Genomic DNA, 18,102 nt, shown 5'->3' with positions numbered 1-18,102 from the left:
GTGCTCCGGTGTGCCAGTTGTGCTCAAGGACTCGGCGAGAGACCCCGATGACCGATGGCTGTCATAAGGCCCAAAAAGGGACCCTGGCCATACGCATATTTTTGCGGTCATACGAAACACGACGAAGAACAAACAGAAACTTACAACTGCTGCCGTTTTTTCCCTCCTTGCTTTTCTTCACAGCCCCTTCTTTTCTTCGCAGAGAGCAGGAGGCGGGGGGGGTGGATTCTTTTTCTTTAGCCCGAAGCCAGAGTCTACAAAAGGTGTTGACCAAACAACAACGGCAGCAACTGGCCAAAACACGAGGGGCAACTGGGTACACGCGTCTTAACAAGAACAACAACACCACCGCCAGCATGGCTCAGAACCCAGAAGACGGCCCAGAAGCCCGAAGAGAGTGAGGAAGAGGAAGAGGCGGTGGCGCGCAGGCGCAGGCGCAGCCAGTGGAAGAGGAAGAGAGCAAGTGGTCGGCCCGGCCCGGCCCGGCCCGGCTGCGAAGCTGTTGAGCGCATAAAAAACGTTATAAATAACACGCTCGAGCATTTAACGCGCCAAACATGTGTTCCACTGTCCAATTTGTGGTCTGTTTACCTTTTGCCAATGTGCCTCCGCTCCTGGAGAAGCCAGGGGCGCAGGCCCGAAAGGGGGCACCGCGGCGCTAGTCGGGCAGTAGATGACCAGATAGGTGCCGGTGGCCACTCCCCCGGAAAGTTGGCCCGAAAAGCGGGGAAACTAAAGCTCGGACCCGCAGCTGATCCAGCTGAATGATACGGGAAATCGAAGGGTACTGAGTATAGGTCTTGAAACAAAATCATAACTTAAGCAAAATAAATGTTTACCAATACAAAAACCTTACAACATCCCAACTAAGATTATAAAAACCCATTTATCAAACATTTCATGACTAAAATATATGACTATCTTTAATATGCTAACTTTTTAGACCTAACATACTATTGATTTCAGAGACCCAAAACTTCTTTAAATATCCATTGGGAACCAGGAACCAGGAACAATACTATATCTTCAAGAAGGGCAGCCTACCTATTTAGATGAAGGATTGGCGAGGGGCAGACAGGCGAAGCCCAGCGGCCTTTGATGATAATAAAGTGCAGATACAAACGACACTGGACAAGTGGCCATATGAAGACGATGCGGAGGGAGAGTCGAGAGGCCAAAAGACCGAAAGAGACTGAAAAACAAACAAAGCTAAACGGCGGAGCAGAGGCTGGGCGATGAGAGGAGGGATCAGGATGGACAGAGGATGTGGCTTACCTGGCGCTATAAGGACGGATCAAACAAAGAGAGGTAAGAACAAACCCCCGAGGGTTGCGATCGGATCCCTTCAGGCAGCTGACCTTCTCCCTCCTACTAGCCCCTACTCCCATCCTGGCCATCCTATTCATCTTCCGCCTCCCTTTGTCTACCCATTCTGTGCGATTTTGCTCGCTGAAATCGCTCAGGCGCCGGCGCAGGGGAGCGGGAACAGGTTGAGCGAGAGGGATTTGACCAGCGGACCGAGAAAAGAGTAGAGAACCGGAAGAGGGAGGGCGGAGATGGGGGAAGGGGAATGGGAGTGGGAATGGGTTTTGCTAAATGGGGATTACCTTCTATTGTGTGCGTTCGAGTCGGCCATCCAGTAATCTCAATTATGCTAATTAACCATCGCTTCGAAGGCAAGTAACGAGTGCTGATTTGAAAGACATTAACTTTACCGACTTCCCTACATAATCCAGGTAACAAGATGGGGTCAATTTTATGTGGAAAGGTCTTATGTTTTTTGTAGTAGCGAGTACTTGAAGAAAAGATAGCGAGTCACTAGGTGCTGCAAAGTAGCGAGTGACGAGTAAAAGGTAACGAGTTTCTGACATTACAATTAAAACATGATCTACTGATTCCAACTTTATGCATCCTATCAAACTATCTGTGGAATCTATACTTTAATGAACGGTATAATGACAACGAGTGGCGAGTAACGAGCGCCGAGCAATGGAATTCCGAAGGCGATGGGAATTGCCGCAATTGACGGTTGTCAATCACAGTTCAGATCTGGCCAAGTTGTTTCTGCCTGTCACCGAACTTGTTCCACTTTCTGTTGGCCCCTCCGGCCCCATCTCTTTCTCTCGTTCTCTCTGTCTCACTGTCTCTCTGTCTCTCATGCCTCTTCCTCTCCACACACGATTGCACACTTTGGTTTTTTGTTGCTGTTGTTGCTGGGGCGATTGCAATTGTTGTTGACTGCTGACGACTGCCTGGCAATTGGCAGTGCAACAAAATAGCTATTGACAAATTATGACCAACTAAAAGTAATTACACGCGACGAGAGGGAGACGGCAGATAACGAGTTCTGCTGACAACGCGTTAATAGTACAAATAATCAACGAGTGCAGCAGCGGCAGCAAAAGCAGGCGCAACAATAACAGCAACGGCGTCAAGAGCCGCACTAAACATACACTTAATATTAATTGTTTTTTATTAACACGATCCGGCTGCTGCTGCACAGGCACTTGCTTTGCTTTGCTTTTAACCATGCTCTTCCTTGGTTACCACTTTTCGTACCCTATAGCCAAAGATGGGGATTTTCGATCGCAAGTATCTTGATAACTAAGTGAGGTGGATATGTGAAATTTGGTATAAACGTATCTATGTGTCTTTTGTGGTCAAAAGAGATCCTCAGGGATCTTGGCTTCTAAGAGTCCAACATATTTTGATGGCGCTCTGTTGTGCCTGAGCCTCCAAAAGCATGCTTTTAAAGCAAAAACCCTGAAAAATGGTATAGGGTATAGTTTAGTTGCTAAGATTATTGCTCTTAGAGATCTTCATAATCGTAAGCTTTAAAGAAAGCAAACCAATAAACTTTTATGATGATTTTTGGGTTAATATACCCAAAAGCATGCTTTTGCTGCTTAAAACGCCTAAGGAAAGCTACAGGGTGTCCTTCGGTTGGCAAGCTCCAGTTTCTCTTTGTTCTTGCTGGCTGCTCTGCTGTTTTATTGCGGCCGTTGCTGAGATTCATTAATAATTCAAAAAATTGCACATGGCCGGCGGCGATGACAGTCGGCTGAGACGCCAGCAGAGGCAGAGGCAGAGCGTGTAATCGAGTTGTTAACTCAAAGTGACAACGAACGCGAGCAGCGACGCCAACGTCGCCGTCGACGGCATGTGCACAACAACAATTAAATGCAGTCAACACACGATCGCAAAATACAGAAAAAAAATGCACTAGAAGAAAAGATATATACTTATATTAACCAGAGCGGCCTGAACGAGGGACAGAGATGGGGAGTGTGACTTTGACTTTGTTGCTGCAATTGCTTTTAATGCTTTTAATGAAATCAACACTTTTTACTGCCTCTCGCACGCAATCTACTGCTTCTTATGCTTCCTTTGCTTGTGCTTTTTTGTCTTACGTTTTTCGCCCGGCTTTTTTTGGGCTGGCAGCTTAATTAAAAGCCAAAACAGCTAAAACATATTTCGCGCCTTTGTTGCTTAACAATTAAAATCAACAACAACAGCAATAACACCAACAAAAGCCCAACTTCACACTCAATTAACGCGATGCAGGCAGACAAACAACAAAAGCGAAAAAAAAAAACACAAACGAAAAATATAGCAGCAAAACAACACCATACATATGTAAAGCATAAAGCAAAAAGTTTTGCTGCTGCTGTGAAAATATATATACCCCTTTTTTTCGTCACCCACTCGAAGAAGTGGGTGGAAGAGTAAGTGGGAGGTGGGCGAAATGCAGCACAGACTGCAAAACTTTTGTTTGCCGTTAATTGACTGCACACACAGTGTAGTGGTGGGAGGTGCGAAAGAGCCAGGCAGATGCACAGAAAGAGATAGCGAGCAGCCTGCATAAAGCAAAGATCTCTTAAACGTTGGTGTAAATGTTGGAGTAACTGTTGGTGTAGTTGTTTTGGTAATTTCTGGCTTGCTTTTTGAAGTAATCATAATCCTAGACACTGGTGTAATTGTTGGTAAACTCGTTGGTGTAATTGTTGGTGTATGTTATGTTGAAACGGTTGTTGTAACTACTGGCTTCAAATTGCTTAGTAATATTTTGTACAACATCTAATAGTGAATACAGACCCAAGTGTAGATGTTGGATTTTATACTTTTTGTTGGTGTAATTGTTGGTGTATGTTATGTTGAAACGGTTGTTGTAACTACTGGCTTCAAATCGTTTAGTAATATTTTGTACAACGTCTACTAGTGAATATAGACCTAAGTGTAGATGTTGAATTTATTACTTTTTGTTGGTGTAATTGTTGGTGTACATTGTTTTGAAACTTTTCTTATAACTACTGCCATGATATTTCATAAATACTTAAAGTATACTTTTATAGTAATTTTTGGTGGAGATAAGTATTGGTGTCTTTGTTGTGCCCAAAACTTATTTATTGGTGCATTTGTTGGTAAAGAATTTCTAGTTTCTGGTTACGTTCCACATAGTTAAATGACTTGGGCATGAATGCAAACAGAGAGCACACGTCATTGACACCTAAAAGCAACAACCACAGCAGTTCAGTGGCACTACAGTGATCACTCTGAAAACGAAACACAATCTTACAGCGCAACAAGATTTTCAAACACCTTATTGAATAATTAAATGCTTATATTGCATGCAGAAGGTTTTTATCTAAGCCCTGTTTCAACTTTATCAGATCAACCTGCGGGTGCCCACTGTATCCTGAGTGGCCACAGTGGACCCTCCCTCAACCTCTCATCATCCACTCTGTAGATGTGCGTGCGTAATTGCCTTTTGGCTTCGTGTTAATTTCCCTCGTGGAAAACCCTCGACAGGAAAAACTGAGGGAGGGGCCAAGCCATGGCGTAGGTGCTACATAAATTTGATTTTTATTTTCCCAGAAAACCGAAACCGAAATAAGAAGAATTTTTATTCATAAAAATCAAGTGGCAACATAAATTCGTGTGTGTTACCAAAAACGTAGCTGCCGCCTGCCTGCCAGTATTTTGTGCCGATGTTTGTTCTTTTCTGTTTCAGTTTCTGATTCCGATTCTGATTCTGATTCGGTTTTTGTTTGGCAGTTTAATCAGGCAAACAGAACACGCAGAGCAGTTAAAACTCACCAAATGCCCCATACAATTTGTATAATTTTTCAGACCACAAAATATTAAATAAATATGCACACACACACAGCCATGTGCATACCAGCAATAATAATAATAAAGAAAAAATAAAACCAAAGCAACTCGTCAATTTTTGCCACTTAAAATTCATAAAGCGTCGCTTGAGCCTCGGCAAAACTTCGACGAGGCAGAATTAAAAATATATAGAAGCAAAATCTGGGAGAATCGAGGGGCAGGGGAAAGAAGATGAGGCTACCAGGAGGATTGCATTAAACTAAAACTTCTGAATATGACATCTAAATATAACCATTTTTAGACATTTATCTCTAGCCAGGTAAATGAAACGAATAAAGACATTTATTTTGCCAGCCTTAAACTTTGACAAGGGTTAAAAAGTTAATGAAACTTTGCTAAAGTGTTTGTGAAATTATTTAGTTTCATATTTTGACAGACACTTCTAGACCTTGGCTAACTCATCAGTCAATTATACGTTTAACATTTATAAACGCCAGCCCTGCCTCCCCTCCGAAAACGATACTTCTAATTTCTGGAAAATTTAAATAGCACCAAACCGCTCTCCATCACTTAGAGATAAGATCAGGTTCAGGTATACCGCATAGATCAAAAGGATCTGGGGACCAGCTTAACTGCCTGCCACATTTCCGCGAAAATTTCCCAGCTCACTGAGCGTCCTTTTTTTGCCATCGTCTTCCTCTGTGACCGTTTTTTTTTTTGGCCCAATTAGCGTTCTAATCAAGTGTAAACTAATGCTAAAAGCCAAGCCGAGTTTGCCTCGAACGCGTGAATTTGCCACGAGGACAAAAGAGCAAAAAAGAGGTAGAGAAGAGAGAAAAAAAGGTAACGAAAGGCACGATTGGAAAAAATTCAAAAATTAGTGACGATAAGAAATAGCACACACAAATAAAAGTATCTTTCAATTAAAAATATAAATGATATTAATTAAAAAAGGTTTAAAAATAAAAGTTACGAAGAAATATTCGCAAGAAAAAAAAATTGGTTACAAGAGGAATTGAACCTTGCTTAAATAGGAGCCATACAAAAAAAGTATAAAATTCAAAGTAAATACATTTAAAATTTTTTAAAACAAAATATTTGAATATAAAACAAAAACAGGTGTAGGTTCGATCATCACAAGATGCTTTCGACAGAAAAATTTTTTTTGAAAAGAGACGGCTAATTTGACTAATTTGCCCGGCGTGTGCGAGCGGGATGGCCAGAGGTTGTCGTTGACTTTGTTGCTGCTGCCGCTCGGCCGGCGATTTTCCTTTGATCTGCCATCGCACATCTAGGAAATGTTTGTCAAATTCATTCGACCGTTCTCATTGTTTTTGACATTTCTTTTAGTCTTCGCTGTTGCTTCTTCTTTTGCGTTGTTGTTGTTGTTGTTGTTGTTGTTGGCGCAGCTTCTTTTTTCCTCTCGTTTGTCGTCTGCCCGATCACTTTCTCTGCTTTTAAGAGAGGCTTTTTCTGGCATTTTCTTGCTTTTTTTCTGCTTTTTGCTCGCTGAGCGCCAATGCCAAACACATGTCCAGCTAACAACTTGAAGGCATTGTTCTTTGTCCCACACAAGCCCACTGGCGAAAACACAGCAGCCGTCAGAATATTAGCTCTAAGGACAACAGTCAATAATTATGATTTATGATTAACAAATCTTCAGTTTAAAACAACACCAAAAGGAAAACTTTAAACAGATAAATACGATAAGGACCAGTGGAAAAGGCGCAATTTCTTTGATCTTGAACTTCTAATAGTAATAGATCACATTTTAACATAACTTTTTTTTTTTTCTTTTTTTTAATATCTTGAAAACTGGTCCTTAAAAAATCTGTCAAAACTTCGATCTTAAGCTTTATATACTTGAACCTAGCCGTCCTCGAACTAAGACTCAAAAAACAATTTTTTTTTAATATCTTGAATGCTGATCCCTAAAAAAATCTTCCAAAACATGGATCTTAAGCTATATATATGTGAACCCAGACGTCCTCGAACCCCTCCCCCTTTCGACCGACCCGATTTCCGAGCAGACTCCACCACTCCACGCACATTCGTCAGGCATTGTCGTTATTTTTCTGGCGCCAAAAAGACGCCGTCTTCGTCTTCGTCCTCGATAGCGCCGTCTCTTTCCCGCCTCGCCGGCCCTCTCACTCGCACTCGCCTGGCATTCTGTTTTTGGTTGTTGTTGGTATTCAATTTTTTTGTATGTTGCTCCATTCTTTGTGCGAATTTTTGTTGTTTTTTCGTTGTGTTTTTGTAGTTCGCTGTCTTTCCTTTTTCTGTTCGGTTTTGTGTTTTTTATTCTCTTTCTTTTCTTCCTTTTGGGTTCTTCTGAACTCATGTTGTTCATTATAAAGGACGTCATCATCGTCATCGTTTTGGGTTGTTGCTGTCGTTGTTGGTTGTCATATTTTGCGTTGTTTGCTTTATGCATTTCCAAGTTGTCCGCGAAGAAAAGGGAATATCGGGAGGGAAAAAAAGAAGTTGGAACTTGGAAGGCAGCGAATGCGTTTTAAATATTCCATTCCGTGCAATTCAAGGCGGGCTGTTTCGAATTCCAGGCGTTGCTTGTGGTTGTCAATCGTTTTTGGGGGCTCGAAATGTGTGCCATTGCCATTGTGTTCCCTGTGTTGAAATTTCTGGCAGCAATTTTTCTTTGCGAATCGAGCGTTTTGGAGACCAACTCGCTGTTCCATTCCACCGTTCCCTGTTTCATTCCAACGTTCCGGGTGCCATTCCCATCGTTCCTTTTCTAGTTTTCCCTGCCCTTTCCCAACGCCCCCTCCCCAGAAGTGATAATCACCCATTTGGCTTATCAGTTAGCCACCGAACCGGGCGTCTTCTCATTAGCCAAGCGGAGCGTGTAAACAGCGGAATTCTCCCGATTAAGACCGTAACCATTTAGCGGCGTTTTGTTACCATCTACCATCAATTTTGGGCCGGTTGCGGTGCTCTGACCAAAAGCCCAGACGTCATTAGGCCAAGTTAAGAGCACCGCTAGCCGCGCTTCAATTTCCAACTTCCAACTTGCAACTTCCGCTGCGTGGGCGCTTTATTTTATTTTTCCCTCGCTGAGGTTGGATTTCTACCGGCGACGGAAGCGCTTACTTAATTAGCCAACCAAAAATAAGAAAAAAAAACTGAAATTTTGGTGTTCGTCAAATTAATTTCCATTTAATTCCAAGTGGGCGTAAATGCAATTTAAATTAACAGCCACCAAAATGCGCCACTTAAATGTCTCTCTGCCTCTCTTTTGCCCAAACGCTTGACGCTTTTTAATTTGTTCAAATTTTTTATGACATTTTTATTGTAATTTAAGCAGCGTAGGTTTCGGATTTGGATTTTGGTTTTCGGCTTTTTTATTTTTTTGGGTGGTGCGGATTGTAGTTTGAAACGGGTTTCTTTTTATATACATTTTATAGGCGACGATAGGGAGAGATATTTGTTGAGAGGGTTTGGATTGCGTTGCATTGGGGGTTGTCAGCCGGTCGGCCATCATCGAAATGGTTGTCTTGGGAAGATCGCATGGGCATAAAATAAAAAGAGGCCATGATATAAGAAATAACTAACCCAAAAATGTATTCTTACCGATGCCAAACCCTAAAAACTCTGTAAATATTGAAATTCTAAGTATAGTATCCCCTAAAAAATGATACAATTATTGTATGGTTATAAAAGGAGATCTACCAGGCAAATTCCTCACCGACCATTCAAAAACAATTTTTGTAAATAATTACTGGTTGCACATACACGCACGGTCTGTGCAGTTATCTGTGCGATCCCACCGATTTCCCAGCGAAATCAATTTGAAATCAAATTACGTGCAAATTATCCAATTGGCTTATGAATTTTCCAAGAGCTGCGCAAAGGCTGTCCATGCAGGGATATATCTGCCTCAATGGAGGTCTATACATATCACTCTGGCAATTATTATGCATTTTTTATCGTATCGAAAATTGTCAAGTGAATTTCGCAGGGGCGGCGGCGAAGGGGGGCTGCGAGAAGGTATGGAAAATTACAGCGCAGCAGCGAAGAAATTCTCAAGTTGCCAAGCAAATTATGTGTAATTTAGAAGGGGGCGCTTTTCTTTTTTCTTCGAAAGCCCAGCCTTTGCGTATTTGTCAACTTAGCACATCGATAATAATTTCGCCGGCCCCCCACCCCGCGCCGGCAGGACGACAATTTTAACACAATTATGAAAAACGTTTCCAAGATGGTGGAGCAGCCCAGATCGGGGTGGGGTGCTCTTCCTCAAGGGTTGTGCCACACTGCACATAACAAAATTTCGACCTCCACCCCCGAGCTGACCCCGTGCACCCCCGCCGACGACTTTGTCGGGGGAAAACTGGTGGAAAACTGGGGGCGGGGGGGTCAATGTGAGTACGGAAAAAAGTAGGCGGCGGACACGCCCACTTAATTGAGCCTACGGCCCGGCGGAGGTGGGCGTTTTGTGGGGCGGGGCAGGCCAGTGCACTTTGATTGCGTTTCGTCGCCGTCAGCTGAGTTTTTACCCAAAACGACGGAGCCAAGGAGCGCAAAGGAACACAAAAAAAATTGTTAAATAAATATGGAGGAAATGGAAAATTTTTATTTATGAAAATTAAACAAGTGAACTTTGACAGGCGGTCGCCCAGGGCTCGACCCCAGAAGAGAATACAGAAAAAAGTGGAAAAAAGTGGGCAAGAGTGTGTGTCCTTTGACGTGTCATTAAATATTTTTTGTCCGTCACATTATCGCATGCCTGTCAAAGAACTCTGACACCAATTAGAAATTTAGGGGGGCTACGAAAAAAGCACACATGGGGAAAGGGGTCCTATAACTTTGAACAAAATATCTTTAAGCTTTGAGCAGGACAATATTCCATTATTTTAAGCCACACCGTGACTTTTATTTAATCTTTATAGAGGGGGTTCCTTGAAAAGTACTCATAAGAAATATGTATTTAAGGGTTCCCTTTAGTTAGAAATTATTATTATTTTTGAACATTTCCACAGGTTAATATATTTTTATTTAAATGTGATAGTCCATGAATAGTTTTTATTTATTCTTTATAGAGGGGGTTCCTGAAAAAATACTCATAAGAAATATGTATTTTTAAGGGTTCCGTTTAGTTAGAAATTATTATTATATTTTTATACATTTCCACAGGTTAATATATTTTTATTTAAATTTGATAGTCCACAGAATAGATTTTATTTATTCTTTATAGTGGGGGATCCTTAAAACCACTCATAATAAATATTTCAGGGATCCGTTGACCTTAAAAAAAATTATCTTTATATTCTTAAAGACTTCAACTGATAATATTTTATTATTTAAATCTGAAACTCTACTCTTTTATTTCCTCTTTATAGAGGAAGTATTTAAGCATTCAATACTATAATATTTCATCATTTAAATATGATACTCCAAAGCACAATTTTTATTTCATTTAAGAGATCAGATAAGTTGGAATAAAATATATTTACCATACATTTCAATATTATATTATTTAATTGTTAAAAACTCAAAAAAATGTAATACCGATATTTAGCCCCTTTAAACATGCCGAGACCTATTAATCGCCTCCTTCAATTAGCTTTAAACTGGCGAAATCAAAGCCACATCGCACCGGCTCTCTGTATTCCCATTTTATTCGCCTTTTTCCATCTGTCGGGTCAACACTTGATAATTTTTGACACATTTTTTATAGGTTTTCGCTGCTTTGAAATCGCATTTCCTCGACTTCTCGCACCGAAAGTGTCGCCAAGTGCCCGGGGCGCTGGCGCACGAGGGGAGCGACTTTATTTATTTGCGCTTAGACGGCAATTTCAATTAATTGATAAGTCACAGCCACGAGCGGCGAAACGCAGAAAGATTTCACGCTATTTGCTTGGGCGCCTTAATTGCCGGCGACAAGTGGTGAAAACAGGGAGCGCAAAGTATTATGAAACTTATGAGATTTAATTTTAGCCCCATTTCGATTGAAAGCAACTGGGAAAATGAGCTGTCGAACGGAAAACTAAAGCCTCAAGCCGGCAAATCATCGAAACAAAATTCGACAAAAACCAAAAAAAGGAAACCCGGAGGCACAAAAAGCGATTGAATCGCGCCAAGTGAATGCAAATCCACTCGCAAAACATTCAAGTGGCACTCACATGAAGAGGCGAGCGGGGGGAAGGGGGAGGGGCGGTGGTTGTGCGGCAGGAAAAACAATAATTTTGACATTGATGATGATGGGGCAACGGCAACAGAAGCGGCAACAATAATTCTGTTTGCTGTTTTGCCATTTGGTTGTTGCTTTTTTTTCGCACGTCTCGCAAGCATGCAACAACAGCAGCAGCAGCAGCAGCAACAACAACAGCACAACGTGTGTGTGGCGTGCAGAAAGTTGCAACTTACACACAACCATAATCTCCATATGTGTGGTAGGTACAAGTACTTAAAACTTTTACAAGCCACTCGAGGCTCCCCTGCCCCCTGCTGCCCGCCGCCTGCTCCCATTCCTCATCTAGGGCCGTCCCGCCACGCCCCCTTTTACAACAATTGCATGCCACACTTTGGGGCAAGCCACCCCCCCCCCCCCCCTTCCCCCTCCAACAGCAGGGTCATGAACTCGGGAGCACGGTGAAAAAAGTGCATTAGCATATTCCGCAAATACCTGGGCAAAGATGGAATTAGTTGGTTGGAGCAAAAACAACATTGAACTTTAACTAATTTTTTGTAAGTGTAAGAGTAAAAATCATTCTTAGTGTGCTTTCTAAAACCATTTCCAAATTTCGCTTTTTCTTTTTACATTTTTTAAAGTAACCATTTACCTTATATAGCAAACCTTCACAAAAAAAGGGGCAGCCTTTAAAATTAGAAATATTAATGCTTCTTATTTTTAAACAATTATTTAAAGGTTATTGCTTTCTTAGTGTGTTTCCTAGAATTATTACCGAATTTCGGTTTTTGTTTTTAGGTTTTTAAGAGTAACCATTTCCCTTTTATAGCAAAGGTTCTCAGAAAAAGAAGCCGCCTTGAAATTTACACATTTTTATGCTTTTTATTGTAAAAAAATTATTTTTAACAAAAACCTTTCTTGGATTGTCTTAAAGAATTATTAGCTAATTTCGGTTATTGTTTTTAGGTTTATTATAAAAGGGACCACCTTTATAATTATAAGTATTCATGCCTTTTATTTTTAGTCAAGGATCTTAGGCACTTACACCCGTTAAACGTTTGCCTTGCCGTTAGCACACCCTGTTTTTCCCAGTGCACTTATTTTCCCCCAAGCTGCAAAGTGAAGAAACTAGTAGGTGGTTGCGTTTTTCCTTCTTTCTCTGCTGGGGCCTGTAGTGGCCTGTTTTTATGCCCATGGCTTGGCCACTTGGTTTAGTTTCACACTTCAAATCGCCAAACTGCTAATGAGCTTAAGGATATGGCCAGAAACAGGAACTCCCTACCTCTCAGCCCCCCCCCCCCCCCGCTCCGCCCCTCGCCAAACTCGAAAAATATAATTTCCATCAACTTTTTTGTGAGTGTGGCCTGTGTTGTTTGGTGTTTTGTGTGCATTTCCCAAGTGCGAACAACCAACAACAAAATGCAACTACAGTGCTGCCACAAGGATGGGGGCGTGGGCGGCGGCCGGGGGCCGGGGGTTGGGGGCGTGGCCAGGGCCCCCAGACACCTGGCCAGACGTATTCGAAACTTTCCGCACACAAAACTATTTGCAAATATTTTATTTTTGCGCTTATTTTCACTTTCTATTGGTGCTCTTGCCACGCCCACGCCGCCAGGCTGGCATTGAAACCGAGCGTATACACTCGCACATATATATATTAGCCACTTAAACGTGGGTGTGTATGGGGAAAAGGCGGCGGCGAAGGCGTTTTCCAAAGAGGCTTAGCCGAGGCGTCAGGCAATTTGTAGCTTAAGAAAGCAACAGCAGTAGCTAATTGAATTTGGCTTGCTGCGAAATGAATTGCCTCAAAGTGGAATTAATTAGCAAGGAAAAGTATGACATAGCCAGCCAAGGCTAGTTTATGGTTAAACATAGCTTTTTTTGGTGGAAATTTCAAAGGTACAGCTGCCTAAAGCTTAAAAATAACAAAAAAGTGCCGAATTTTGGTATTTTTATGAGGGAAAATTAAACATTTGGGCACCTTATCTTCAATTTGTTTATTCCCGACTTGTTCTTCACCCTGTAACTTTTAAAATCATATAATAAAATACCTTTTTGTTCACCTAAGTTCTACCTTTAGAGTCCAAAAAAATAAAAAAGTACATTTACTTGGATTGAACATTCATTTGGTATTTTTTCAACTTGGAATGAACATTCCTAAGTAAATCTCCCAGAATTCCCTTTAAATTCCCCCGCCCTTGCAGCATTAATTTGCAAATTGCAAGGGGGCACTATTGGCGACACTTTTGAGTGCATTCACAGCTGCCACATCTTGCACTCACTTGACACTCACTCCACGCACTGCGCCCGAGTGTGAGTGCGTCTCCGTGAATACTTCCTCAAGTAGGTGTGAAGCTCAAAACGCATTTTCACGCGCCAACGCAGCTTGAATGTCAACGTCGTCGCCACATAATCATCATCATCTTCTCGAGGGAGAGACTCTGAGGCTTGTGGATCTCGGAGGCTGATGACATGCTGTTGGAGAAATGGGAAAAATTATGAAGAAAAAAAGGAGAGACAAGAACAGGGGCGTCTGTTCACCTACTTTCAGCGCAACTGGGCGTGGAACTTGGGAGCGGTCTCGACGGCTAGCGGGAGCTTGAGACGTCGCCACACGTGCTCAAGTGGCCAAGGCTGCTGGCCGGGCTGCGACCCGACCTTCGGCCCTCGGCCCTCGGCCCCAGATCTGTGCCCTCGATTGCCAAAAGCCTCGCAAAGGCCACATTTATTTGTCAATACAGCAGCAAAAAAAATCGCATTCAAAATATTATTATTTATAACCTCTTTATACATTTAACACTCCTTTCATCGTGGTAGTTTTCCTTTTTTAATCGCCTAGTACTCCAACCATCGTGGTATTTTTCCTTTTTTTAAAACTTAATACTCCATTCATTATGGTATTTTTTGGTCTATTTAATTCTTCATTCATCACTGAATTTTTTCCCCTTCAACGTGCATTGAAAATCATAGCCCATTTCCTTTTATGGCTTATTTCTTCCGTATTCATTGACATTTTCACACACTTGGTCTATTCAATTTTCAATGCAGCGAACACGAAAAACACTAATAACGTTCTTTTAATAAAAAATCACGATTTTAAAATTATTTTGGTATTTAAGCTTGTCCTTTTGTTTTTTAATTTTATTTTAACACTTGTTATTATCAAGGGATTGCTTTTGGAATATTCAAACTGGAATCAATTTGCACCACATGAATTTCCTTAGAGAAATAAAAAGGTTTACCAAATAATCTGTATGTTCACATAATATTATTTGGTTAAGGGAACTTTTCTTGGATTTAGGTATAAAAAGTATTTTGGAACCGTTGGACTGTAACATCTGAATCATCATAAAACTATGTACGATATTATTTCGGATTTATAAAAGGAATTTTAATCTTATAATGATGATCTTTTTTGGAAACCTTATACTTGAAAAACGCTTAATACTTTAATTATATTTTTTAAAAATATTTAGTTAATTTATTTGGTAAATTTGAAGCTTGAGTATGAAATACTCGGATTCAAAGTGCCTTTTTTATAAGGATTGAGCTCTATAATAACACTTTCTAGAACTTAATTTTTGTTCAAAAAAAATTCTAGTATTATTTGGAAAACCTAACTCCATACCTATTAAGAACCTCTGGTATTTTACATAGTATTTCTAGGGAACCTAACTTTCACGAACTTTTAAGAACTTCGGAGAATTCATGTAGTATTTTTTCATTAAGACGCTCTTTTTAGAACCTCTGATATTTTACATAGTATTTCTAGGGAACCTAACTCTCACGAACTTTTAAGAACTTTGGAGACTTCATATAGTATTTTTTCACTAAGGGAACCTAACTCTAAGGCTCTCTTTTAAGAACCTCTGGGATTTCACATAGTATAGTATTTTTTATGAAATCACATTTGAGAACTGAACTCTATCCCCACTTTCAAGAACTTAAGGGACTTCACTCAGTAATTTTTGTATAGATAACAACAGGGGAGTCTAATTCCTCCGGTATTATACGTGGTATTTTTTCAAGAGCTTATATTTGGGGAACCCCACACTTTCAAGGACCAAGACTCACCTGCCGCTCTTGGTGATGACCATTTCCGTGCCCAGCTTGTGGAACTTCTCCCACAGGTCCTTGCCCTCCAGCGTGACCTTGGGGTCGTCGACGACGCCATCGTCCTCGGGCTGCAGGGCCCGGAGCGGTCGCATCGCCGGATGCAGCTGGTGGGCGACGGCCGAGGCGAGGACGACGTCCTCGGCGGTGGTGTAGGCGCTGCCCAGGTGGTGGGCGTGCGGGTGGGCGCCCGGGTGGTGCGGCGGGAAGCGCAGTCCGCCGCCGGGATAGAGGCCCGGGTGCGGTCCGGCCGGACTGCCGGCTAGAGCGGCCAGTGCCGCAGCCGGGAAGTACGGCGGTGGTGGTGGTGCCTGGTGCTGCTGCTGCGGCTGCTGTTGCTGCTGCTGCTGCTGCTGCTGCTGCAGGTGGTGCGGCGGTGTGGGTGGCGGCAGACCCGCGGCGCCGGCGGGTGGTGCAGCGGCACCCGTGCTGGGGGAGTGATGGGCGGCGGCGGCGGCGGCGGCTGGTGGGTGGTGCGACGGATGGGCGGCCGAGCTGGGCGGCGGCTGCAGCGCACCGGCAACACCAACGATCTGCGGCAGCGGCGGCGGCGGCGGTGTGCCAGCGGGCGAGGGCGTCCCTTCGGCGGTGCTCAGGTGGTGTCCCTGCTTCTGACTCGGGTTGTTGTTGTTGTTGTTGTTCGTGTGGTTGTTGTTGTTGTTATTGTTGGTGTTGTTGTTGTTGTTATTGTTATTGTTGTTGTGGGAGCTGGAGTTGTTGGTGCTGCTGGTGGTGGTGGTGTTGCTGCTGCTGTGGTTGCTCTGCGGCGAAAGCTGCGCACCACCACCCGTTGGTGAGACGGCCACTAGGTTGTTGGTGTTGCTCGAATTGGTGTTGCCGCCGCTGTGGTTGTTGTTGTTGTTGTTGTTGTTGTTGTTGTTGGAGTTGGCGTTGGTGTTGGAATTGGCGCTGTTGCTGGCGTGGGTGCTGCTGTGGTTGCTGCCGCTGGTGGCACTGTTGTTGCTACCCGCCGTCAACAGCGAGGAGACGCTGAAGTCAGTGGGTCGTTGCGTTAGCTGCAGAAATGGATGATATGCCATCCCATTGGCGAACCTGGCGAATGGATCCTCAGCAGACTGATGAAGTAGCAGCTCCTGGACGTCGTATCTCATCACATAACCGTTTCAAACAACCGAGTGCGTCATGCAGAAAGGACTTCCCACGGCGATCTCTAGGCGGGATCTCTCAGTGCTCCTTCTTGGGTGTTTTTTATTTTTTATTTTTAATTATGTATTTTTATAGCTTTGTTTTTGTGTTCTACAGGTACTGGTTTTTGTTTTTTGAATTTCTTCGATTTTTGCTCGGGCTCACTCACTGGCACTTTGGATTTATCTTCTTGTTTCAAAAAAATTCTTGTTAATTTCTACAAAAGATATGCAAATAGGATGTTTAGTTGGTTCGGCCGCTTGGGGTTTTCGGGAATCCTTTGATTTGATGGTTGCCTTTATAATAGTTTTTTGTGCATTTTTCTTTTATTAAAGTTCAAGTTTTCCAACTAAATGTTTAAAAAGTAGCCTTCTTTTTGGTTAAAGAAAAAGAAATAAGGCATATTTTCAGTTCTTGAGTTTAATATACTCATAAATTTTGGACTTCGTTTCCTATTTTTAATATGAATATTACTTTAAAAGCCTTCGAGCCTATCCTGTATAATTTTGTTGTATTTAAATGTATGATTTTTCTTTAATTTTGTATTTAACTGACTTAAAAAAGGTTAAATTCAAGAACTTTTTATAAAGGTATTGCTTTTGCTGTCTGAGTTTTGAAACAGAAACCACTGATTTTAAAGATTTAACCTATGATATGGTAGGTTATTTAATTTTTTTATAAAAAAAAATGTATAAAATTAAAAGTTCTATATTCTAATGAAAATATAGCACATTATTTAGCATATATTAGGCATAAACTTTTTAGTTTTAACTTGTTTTCTAAACTTTGATCTTTCGTTCTTAAGATCTCTTAATTTCTTATAAGCTTTGTGCAATTTTTTGGCTTTCTAGTTTCCGAGTTCTTCCTCGTTCCGCCCTTCGTTCTTTCTTTCTGTTTGCTGCCTGCTTCTTGCTTTCTTTTTGACTCTGGCTTGCCTTCTTTTGTTTTTGTTTTTGCGACGGCAAAACGCCGAAATGTTTGAACTTGCTTCTGTTTCCCTCTCTCGCCTTTCTTCGCAATTTCACTGGGCAACTTGGAGTTTTCTTAGTTTTCCTTGTTTGTTTGTTTGTTGTTTGCTTGTGGCTTTGGGTTGTTTGTTTGTTACCAAAGGAGAACGCAAAAAAAAGAGCACAGAGGGGAATTGGCGTGGCGCAGGGCGGAGAATGGAGGAGCTGGCGACACGGCGATCGGCGGACAGCGAACGGAGGGAGAAACAACAAACGACGAGAAACGACGGGCGACAGAGGCGACAAACGGCTAACGGCAAACGGCAAACGACAACCGACAGGCGACAAGAGCGACAGAGCGGCGATGACGACACGAACTACACGCCGGTCGCATTCAAACTGGAAACTGGAAATACACACACGCCGAAACGGACGTCGGCGCCGCTGCCGCCGCTCTGCTCGCCCTCTCGCCGCTCGCCTCTCGCGCTGCCTCGCTCTCGCTCTCTGCCTCTTGGGGGGGCGTGCGAGCGGGACGGCCCTACATGGGGGTGCGCTCTGGCCGGGCGCGAGAGCGAGAGAGCCCGAGTGTTGAGTTTCTTTCCACGGTGGGCGTGTGCCAGTGGGCGAGAGCGAGAGGGC

General features: G+C 42.6%; 1 protein-coding gene across 4 annotated transcripts in view; it reads right to left on the bottom strand.

Annotated features, from left to right (window-relative positions):
- Positions 1–17,845, bottom strand: part of LOC108021964 (optomotor-blind protein) — a 67,212-nt gene extending 49,367 nt beyond the window's left edge. For all 4 annotated transcript variants that reach the window (XM_017090796.3, XM_017090798.3, XM_017090797.3 and 1 more), the window contains exons 1-2: positions 17,622–17,845; positions 15,332–16,733 (exon numbers count right to left, since the gene is read on the bottom strand). In XM_017090796.3, the coding sequence (XP_016946285.3) occupies positions 15,332–16,482 (1,151 nt within the window). In that variant the 5' untranslated portion in view covers positions 16,483–16,733; positions 17,622–17,845. The remainder of the gene's footprint in view (positions 1–15,331; positions 16,734–17,621) is intronic.
- Positions 17,846–18,102: the final 257 nt, after the last annotated feature.

The sequence above is a fragment of the Drosophila biarmipes genome, chromosome X (assembly GCF_025231255.1).
Source record: "Drosophila biarmipes strain raj3 chromosome X, RU_DBia_V1.1, whole genome shotgun sequence".
NCBI classification, from domain to species: Eukaryota; Metazoa; Arthropoda; class Insecta; order Diptera; family Drosophilidae; genus Drosophila; species Drosophila biarmipes.
The sequence above is the reverse complement of the archived record's forward strand: the minus strand, read 5'-3'. Positions and strand labels throughout refer to the sequence as shown.